The following is an 8,633-nucleotide window of genomic DNA, read 5'->3' as shown; positions in this document are numbered from 1 at the left end:
TTGGGGAAGAAATGATTTGCTGGAACAAACGCTTCTTAAAGGAGAAAAAAAAAGCCAAAAGCAAATGTTTGCAATTCGTCTGCATACAATTATAAATTGTAAAAGTCACTGTTAATGGTTTTGAGAATAATCAAGTCTGCAGTTTTTATTGTTTATTTAAAACTGCTGTGTTAAAGTTATTTATTAACCATGACATCCCCTGCAAAAAGTGACTCATTTGGAAGTGGTACTGTTGCATTTGACTGCAATTTAGGTCATTCATTCATTTACTCATTATGAGGACAGTGGTTCAGTTACTGTAATGCTCACATGCATAGACCCTCAGTGACCTCATTTGGTATCCACACTGTTTAAGAACACATTTAAGAAACAATGAAATGAGTTTTAAAAAATTCAAATGAAAGGCACACTGACATCATTTACTTTTTTTTTTTTTAATAGGTAGCACTTACTGTATAGGTAGGCTTTCGGAAAAGACCAGCACAAGCATTTCAAGATAAATTTAAGTTTTTAGAAAAATGCCTGAAGAAACACAATGTCATGTGTGAGCACAGCACAGTCACGGCTGCTAGTTTTTGGTGGGGTCGATCACCCTGCCCATGAACAGCATGCAGTTTGTGTCTTCATGGTAAATGAAGAAGAAGAAGGGTTTGTTGACAGTGAAGGTCCTGGGTAAGGAATATGGAGTAATGCCAATTGTTGTGGCTGCTGCTGCAGTCGTCCCGGTCTCATCCACCTCGATCACAGCCTTGTGCAGCACCTGTGATTTTACAGACAAGATGTAAAGTTCATCATCCGTGAAGTTAGAACATGCGAGTATGTTGTTCCAACATGGTGAAATAAAAAAAAACTACTAACCTCTGACACTTTGAGACCACTGCTCTTACTCAGCTTTGTCAAATTGGCTGAATTACTGAAGATGCTGGCCATGCCCATTTCTGGTAGAAGGTTGTGGAGGGAGTAAGACTGCTCCATCTTGAATTTGGGAATGTGGACTTCCAGTTTGCTGTAAATAAGACATGTCGAGAACACTCACTCGTTGATATTTTGTATTTGGACTTACAGTATGTTGCCTGAAGCAGATGTTACTGAGTGCAACATGCAGAAGTAAGAACAGAATATAGAAGAATGAATGGTAGAAAAGCGAAAGACCAGTTTTACTTACGTTTTTTGCAGCCTTTTGATCCAGCTGAGGAACTTCTCTGCTGTGATCTCCTCATCTATTACAGTGTAGTCCACGCCTTTGTTGGGCAGCAGAATAAGCATGGAAACACCTTCCTGGTATGGAAGCTTCAGCCCTTTGGCACCAATTTGAAAGTCTTCCATCATGTAGAATTTATCCTCCATAAACATCATCGGTACTTGCACAACGCTGTAGTTGTCGATGTAGAAGGGCGTGCTCTCAGTGAAATTGGCATCGAAAGGCATCTGCCAGGCTCCTGCAGAGAAAACATTACTGTTAGTTTACTTGTGTACATTGTAGGTCAGAGGTCAAAATGCAAATGGAGTTCAATGTGGTTTAACTTACCTTGGAAGAAAATGGTGTTGATTAACATGAGTTTGGTCTCTGAATCCAGGCTGGAAATGATCTCTGTCACTTTGTCACCAGTCCTGCGCTTGACATACTCATTGATCAAGTGGATGGCCCCTTTTGTGTCGCCAAAGTCTACACTTTTGATGTCGGCATTGAAAAACTCCTTGATCTGGTCCTCAAACATCTTCTGCACCTCTAACTGCCGGGACATGAAGAGGGCCATGCCTTGGTCCAGTTTCAGCGACCCATTCTGCGTGATGTTCTCACTGAGGACCTGAAAGAGTCTTGGGATGAGTTCTGGCTGGTCAGCTTGCTCCAGCTGCTCCAGGTTGAGTCCCCTGAGCATTTCCTCACGCGTGTTACCGCCAGAAGCCATTAAGAGAGCGGCGAAGCTGGTAGAGATGCTCAGGGGTGAGAAAAAGATGTTCTTGTCATGGAAGCTGGATATTTTTCTGTAAAGATCCATGGCAAAGTCCATATTTTTGAAGGAAAGATCTGCGATGGTGGCACTCGGAGCGTGTGCGTGTTGGATGGGAGCGAGGAAGCAGATGCAGGTTACAATGGGAATAAATCCCATCTTCATTTTGTGTATCACCATGTTTGGAGACTGAGAAAGGTATAGGTGCTCAAACTGAAACACGCAAACAGATAGACATTAATAGATTATTTTAAAAAGCACAATAGTTACATAATGACGCATCTACAAATGCTGACATCTCATAAATAGCTTATGGCTTTAACAAGCTTTGAAATACAATTCATACTCATGATCGAGAATTTTTTTTTCCCCCAAGATTAAAGAGCTGTCATACATACCATTCAGGGTGGCCAAGATTATGTGTGGAAGCTCCATCTACTATTTGGGGATACAAAGTGCAAGTGTGCTCTGTCTGTTGCTCATTAACCGTGATGTTGGGCTGCTCCAAATGGCGTCAGAGCTGTTTGTTAGACATTCAGGGCCTTTTCCAGATATTATGGATCATGTCCAAACTGTTCCATGAAGGCCTGTGTGGCTGCAGGCTTTTGTTCCGACCAATCAAGGGTGCACCTGATTCGACCAATCAGCTGATTGAAGACTCCGATCAGCTGATGAAAGGAGTCCAGCCTGGTGTGCTCCTGAGGGTCATTTCTGTGGTCCCCATTGCTACACATGTGTGCCCTCTCTCCAATATAATGGAACTTTGTGGTGCTCAAAGTGCCAAAAACAAATATCAACAGCAATGTCTCTTTCCAGAAAATCATGACCTGGTTACTCAAGATAATCCACAGACTTTTTGTGAGCCTTTTCATGTTGGAAGTACTTTCTTTCTACCAGACTACACTGTATCACCACTCATGAGGAGGTGTGTATCTACTCATGGATGAGAGGCTTTTGCTTTTGACATGGTAGGATGCCAACATTAACGGCATCCTTCCTGGATGAGCTGTAATGTTAACTAACCTCCAGTCCATGAGTAGATACACGCTCCCTTCCAACGCAGTGATAGGTGGGCGAGCCTTGGTAGAAAGAAAATAGTTCTGCCATCAAACTGCTCCCGACAGCTTTGAGCACCACAAGCTGATCTTTCTCCATAATATTTAAGAGAGGGCAGGCATCTCTATGGCTGATATCTCCAAAACTCTGCACCTTGCACCAAAACAATCAAGATGGATAACAAGCCATGCAAGAAGAAAAATATGTCCTTTTGATTTTGAGGTGAAGAGTCCCTTTAGTGTAAAATATTTTAAAAAATGAAACAGGAGAAACTTCCGGTGGAGTGAATATCACTTTAATCCTGGAACAAGACCTAATACATTTAATGAAAGAATGTGCTATGGTAATGTGAAATATAACAAAAATGATGAGTACTTACTGTAAGAACGTAATGAGTGAAAACAATGTCATGATAAAAATCCAGCTACCAACACTTAATACCCTTTTACAGGTGCATTTTAAATAGAAAAGAAAAAAAAGGCCCAACAGATTCAAAGGAAACAAACACGGTAATGAAATCATGGAATCATCTTGGAGGTCAATCCAGCACGAGAAGTCAAAAGTTGTCATGACATCCAATACTTTAGTGGAAGCATCAAGATATATCCATGCGGTCACCCAGAACAAACAACCATAAACTAATGTCACTGTTTTAATGCTGTAATGTGGTCTATTCATCGGCATTATGTGTTGCAACCAGATTTTGGTTTTGAGGTCTGAACAGAAGCTTGTAGAGGGAATTAAGAGGGATTTAAACCAAGCTGTTGTCAGAATCAAGTGAAAAAAAGAATAAAATGCACACTTTTAAGTTTACACACGGTGACACGTTTTTGATGTTTTATTTTTTCTCTTTGGATTTTTAGACTGTGTTAAGTATGAGGTTAAATAACAGTCACCCTTCATTGTATTTTACTGTTAGGCCATCAATCCACCAATGGCTTCCGTAGCTTCAAAGGGTAATTGTGGTATTTTCAAAACCCAAGCCCTATTTTCTTTTGGTATTTCGACATGTTGGTTGGCAATGCCAAAGTAACGTGTTGAAGTAACACCGAAATCACAGAATAACATAAACAAAACAACCAACCGGGGCCACAGCAGACGAGCAACTTCTGCGTTCCGCAAAGTAAATTTATTGCTTTAGAACAGATTGATATAATGGCTGTTTCTGCTTAATCAAATAGGATCAGACTTCTAAAATAAAGAGGTCTGTCTCTGTAAGCATCCTTCTAAGGCGCTTTGAATAATAATCCAAACATGTTGGTGACAAAAACAGGCACTCTTGAGGAATTACTTTTAGCCTTAAGGATTAGATGCCAGCCATTACGGGATGTTGCGGCTGCCAACTGAGGTAATCAACTGAATCATTTCCAAAACATTTGTACCCAGTAATCATTTAGACCCCAAAATATGTAAAACAAATGAACAAACAAAAAAAAAGTAGTGCCCAGGTTTATATACTGGAATTGCCCTTTAATTCATGACAACCTCAGTGCAAATGAAGATACTTTCGTAGAACTACAACGTGTGTAAACTTTGATCTAAGTATGATTGGAATAAAGTCAAATCAGTGCAATCAAATGCTTATTTCATGGGCTGTAACATACAAGAGTAAAATCATCAGCTGTTTGTTTCTGTTCGTAACACATTTCTTTAGCTGGTTCATGACAAATACTGATTAGGAAAAAACAACAGATGCAGTCAAATACAAGGAAGGCCTGTTGGACATGTCAGACTTAATTTGGTTCTTAAGTGATCATACTGTGCTGGAAACATCAACTATGTTTCAGTTGCTGTTCCCTGGTGTTTACAGATTTCTTCTTTGTTCCCTGTTACACGTCAACTTATCTTGGACAAGATATGAAAAATATGCATCACGCAAAAGTATCTGCAATTCGGGATATAGCGCTATAGAATTATCAAGTTGCTCGCTCTCCATCCAGAATGGACAAAAACACCCTTAAATTAAGTGTTTGCGAGCTGTGTAATCTCAGTTCTTTTCTTATTATGCCTACTTATACATTTAAAAAGGTAAAAACAAAGCCACAACATCAAAATATGTTGCTGTCTAAATACCATAAGAGTTCACTCTTTCACTCACAGGTAAAATAATTGATGAAGTCGGGAATAAATGACCCACATGTGTTAGTGCTACTGGCTAAAAGATGTTTCGGTATGTTGCGGCAAGAAAATTATTTCAAAACTACGATGGGTGTTTTGGTGGGGCAGACGTTGGAATTGCATCTTAACACAAGTCCAATATAAAGGAAGGAGGCTCAGTCATTATCTGTCAAACTTTTATCTGTGGTCTTAGCATTGGTCTCCTGTGGCCTTCACACAACACTCATATCCCACTTCATTAAACACACCCTTTGTATGCTCAAGATTCCTTTCCATCTCTTCCAGAGGAAAAACGAGAATAAAAAAAAAAACAGTACACAATAGAAATAGAAGGCGCCATGGTAAAAAGGCAATTGCAAACTTGGATTTAACTGCGTCATGAGTTCTGTGGTCACCCTTTTCCCAGCCTCAGTGCCTCAGTGAGTTAGATTAAACTAACTGCTGCCTTTTCTTTGTCGTTGTTCTCTTCTCTATAGCCTGTCAGCGAACTAACCAGGGGGAAACGTGTCAGCCTTTCCTGACTTTCCTTTTGTTCGCATGTGCAAAAGGTTAGAGGAAGGAGCAAAGCTACCCCTGTAAGGGGTTGCCAATCCAGGCAGCTGGTAAACAACATAGGAAAACCTTTCACACCTTCTTCACTGGCTGGGCTTTTGTTGTTGGTCCTCCTCTCCAGTGTTTACTGATCCTAGAAGAGTGAGGAGGGCTTAAGTGAGTATGTTTCATGTCTTCCTCTGGCCTTCTGATAAAATTAATTGAAGAATCTGCTTCATAATTACAGATCTACTTACCTGAGCCAGTTGTCGATTTTGTGTCTGGTTGTTGAGGAATGTTCGGCTGAGCTTGTTGCTGCTGCCTAGGAAGTCAACAGACAGAATTTGTATCAAAATAAATTCACTTTCTGTTCATTCAGAGGAGGGGGATCCTGTCTTCATGAATCCTTCAGTCAAGAACACAAATTGTGGCCTCAAAAAAACCCCATCACAATAATGTTTCAATGTAATATGAAACCTAGTTACACCATAACCTTGATAATCAGATATCACAAAGCAGTGTTAATTGCACTATCCACCCCACCAACAGTAGTCATCAGTCATGCAGTTAAACCCACCGATCGAAATAGGCTTGTCTTCTCTTCCGCAGTTCCTCGGCTGTGAGTGTCTCACTCTGGCCTGCTTTCTGTCCTCCTGTAGCACTCCCCGATTTCACATTTCCCATTTCAGATTCTGAGGACTTGTTGCTCATCACTGCTCCTATAATATTACAACCAAAGACACAATTTTCGGTGTCGACATTTGTAAATATCAATTCTTTATAGCAAAAATGATAATAAACATATTCTTGAAATGATATTAGAACTTGGTATACTACTCAAAATGGAAAAAAAAAAGACTGCAAATGATCTGACGTACTGATGTAATGCATGCATAAAGGACTAATTCATAGAACAAAAGAAAACAATATAAAAACTCCAGCTGACTCAACCTTTACCTTGCATGCTGAGCTGTATGGCCCTGCGAAGATCAGCTTCTTCATCTTCCACATCTATGTCCTGTCTGCTGAGTGCCAGAGCTTTTTTAAGTTCTTCATCTTCATCCACAACCTCATCCTCCACACCAAAGCCCATCTCCGTCTGGGCCAGAGCTGCTGGCCTGCTGCTCACAGTAAAAGGCTTAATCAGTTTCTACCATAAATCTAAACCAAGATAGTAATTTCTAAGTAATTTCTGGTTCCTCCACATTGTGGTGTCTTCAAATATAGTACATACCCTGCACTTGTCTGGGCCTCCTCCTCTCCAATAAGCCTTGGCCGCTGCTGCTGCTGCACTCTCATGATCCCAAGGATCTGCTCTGCTTCACACTCAGGGAGGTTTCCTCGGATCACAAAAATGGAATAACCTGCACAAAGACAACTTCTATAAACTTTTCTGCAATGCAATATGCAAACATACCATGAATAAAGGTCAATTTCAAATTACCTTCTTGCTGTAACTGTGCAAGGAAAAGTGCTAGATAGGTGTCAGATATCAGCTCTGGTCCAGTCAACAGTGAGTTTAGGTTAAACCACTGCAATAAAAACAAAACAGAGTCATCAGTCAAAGTACAACTGAATTGCAATTGTTTACGATGTCGCTAAGTGCTTCATACCTGTTGTCCAAGTTTGCGTATAGTAAACCAGTGCTCCTTGTAGTTGCAAATAAAGGCTTTCTCATTTCTGAAACATGAATATAGGAATGAATGTCACCATCAACTTAAAATGTCAAAACGTTCTGTGAATACAGATAAAGAAATCCCCCCAAAAAGTCTTGACAATGAAACTTTACATTGGATTGATCATCAGGCTCTGGTACTCCCGGCTGTTGAAAAGGATTAGCTCCAAGCCCCACACCCTCAGAGCATTGCTAATTACCTACAAGGATTTGGATAACAGAGAAGAAAATGATATCACCAGCCTTTAGTGGTTGTGGGTCTGTCATTAAGTAACAATGAAATCTCAAACTCACTTGTATTGAGAAAAACCCGCTGTCGTCCATGTTCCCAGATGGTTGCTAGAAACACAGTTCCAGATCAAAAAGTTAGTGTTTGGCAACAGAGTGTAATAAACATGCTGCTGCACTGACATTCACCTTCCATGTGTCCTCACCTGTAAAAAGGTCCTATACTCCTCGCTGGCCATCCCTCCCTCCGCCATCCTCATTCTCTCCTCTTCATCCAGCTGATGAGCGATGGAGGACAGATCCACAGGAGTGAAATACTCACCCTGCAGGAGGTTGTTGAGACAGTGCTGGGCGCAAAGAGAGCCCTCTTGCTGAAAAATAAAGGATTAGCTACTGTTAAGACACACGATCAAATAGCTTAATTAAAGACTTTCTTAGCTTTAAGAACACAGAATAAGATGACACTACACTTTTATGGGTCTTTCCCCACGGTAGCATTCACACACTAGTAGAGCTACATACAGCTAACTCACGTACAACTACTCTTAATCTAATAAGTCCAGATAGCTTTGTTGAGCCAGTTTGTTTACTAGCATGATACAAAATAACGTGCTTGCGGTTGTGGCAAAGCATTCGGTTTTGATACCGCTAGTTGCAAAGAAACTTTTTGTAATCTCTGACTAGCAGGTTCAGTTAGCATCATAGCTATATGGACAACAATACTGCCAAACACCACCACAAATCTCCCAACACCGTCCAGGTGGCGCCGGGAAACAAACCGCCGCCAGGAGGCTCAAGGGTTTCAAAGTGGACACGGCAAATTTTCTGTAGCTAAACGCTTTGAATTAAATTTTAACTTACTTTCTCATGAAAAATGGAATCCATATTCAGCCTTCTGTCAAACATTCAACCCTGACCTCTAACCCCGCTGCTTTCGTCACCGTGAAAAGGAGGTAGGATCTCGGTCGGCGCCCTCCAGCGGCCGGGGGGAGCTCCTGCACTCGCACCAGCTACAGTCAAAACTGCACTGGCGAAATTGGACATTTAAACCTGCGACATAATTGAAATCTGTG

General features: G+C 40.9%; 2 protein-coding genes across 2 annotated transcripts; both read right to left on the bottom strand.

Annotated features, from left to right (window-relative positions):
• Positions 1-415: 415 nt before the first annotated feature.
• si:ch1073-416d2.3 (protein Z-dependent protease inhibitor) lies at positions 416-2,565 on the bottom strand. The gene is made up of 5 exons (XM_037071663.1): positions 2,351-2,565; positions 1,529-2,165; positions 1,166-1,439; positions 859-1,006; positions 416-760 (listed from the first exon to the last, which is right to left on the bottom strand). Exons 1-5 carry the CDS (start codon positions 2,351-2,353, stop codon positions 569-571), a joined length of 1,254 nt encoding a protein of 417 aa, XP_036927558.1. The 5' UTR covers positions 2,354-2,565; the 3' UTR covers positions 416-568.
• A 722-nt stretch (positions 2,566-3,287) lies between these two features.
• atxn3 (ataxin 3) lies at positions 3,288-8,609 on the bottom strand. Its single transcript, XM_037125523.1, has 11 exons — positions 8,422-8,609; positions 7,767-7,931; positions 7,627-7,671; positions 7,447-7,532; positions 7,271-7,337; positions 7,102-7,189; positions 6,892-7,021; positions 6,615-6,778; positions 6,235-6,376; positions 5,915-5,979; positions 3,288-5,811 (listed from the first exon to the last, which is right to left on the bottom strand). The coding sequence occupies exons 1-11, from the start codon at positions 8,464-8,466 to the stop codon at positions 5,762-5,764; spliced, it is 1,047 nt and encodes a 348-aa protein (XP_036981418.1). The 5' UTR covers positions 8,467-8,609; the 3' UTR covers positions 3,288-5,761.
• Between the last annotated feature and the right edge of the window lie 24 nt (positions 8,610-8,633).

This window comes from Acanthopagrus latus, chromosome 16 (genome assembly GCF_904848185.1).
Source record: "Acanthopagrus latus isolate v.2019 chromosome 16, fAcaLat1.1, whole genome shotgun sequence".
In the NCBI taxonomy this organism is placed as follows: Eukaryota; Metazoa; Chordata; class Actinopteri; order Spariformes; family Sparidae; genus Acanthopagrus; species Acanthopagrus latus.
This window is presented reverse-complemented; position numbering and strand designations above follow the sequence as displayed.

Coding starts and splice junctions, on each gene's coding strand:
- si:ch1073-416d2.3 (XM_037071663.1), bottom strand. Junction 1,440..1,528: donor CAACACCATTTTCTTCCAAG/GTAAGTTAAACC, acceptor TTTTCTCTGCAG/GAGCCTGGCAGATGCCTTTC. Junction 761..858: donor GTGGTCTCAAAGTGTCAGAG/GTTAGTAGTTTT, acceptor GTAAAATCACAG/GTGCTGCACAAGGCTGTGAT.
- atxn3 (XM_037125523.1), bottom strand. CDS start 8,466: ATGTTTGACAGAAGGCTGAATATGGATTCCATTTTTCATGAGAAA. Junction 7,672..7,766: donor AGTATAGGACCTTTTTACAG/GTGAGGACACAT, acceptor CTGTGTTTCTAG/CAACCATCTGGGAACATGGA. Junction 5,980..6,234: donor AGACAAGCCTATTTCGATCG/GTGGGTTTAACT, acceptor TTGACTTCCTAG/GCAGCAGCAACAAGCTCAGC.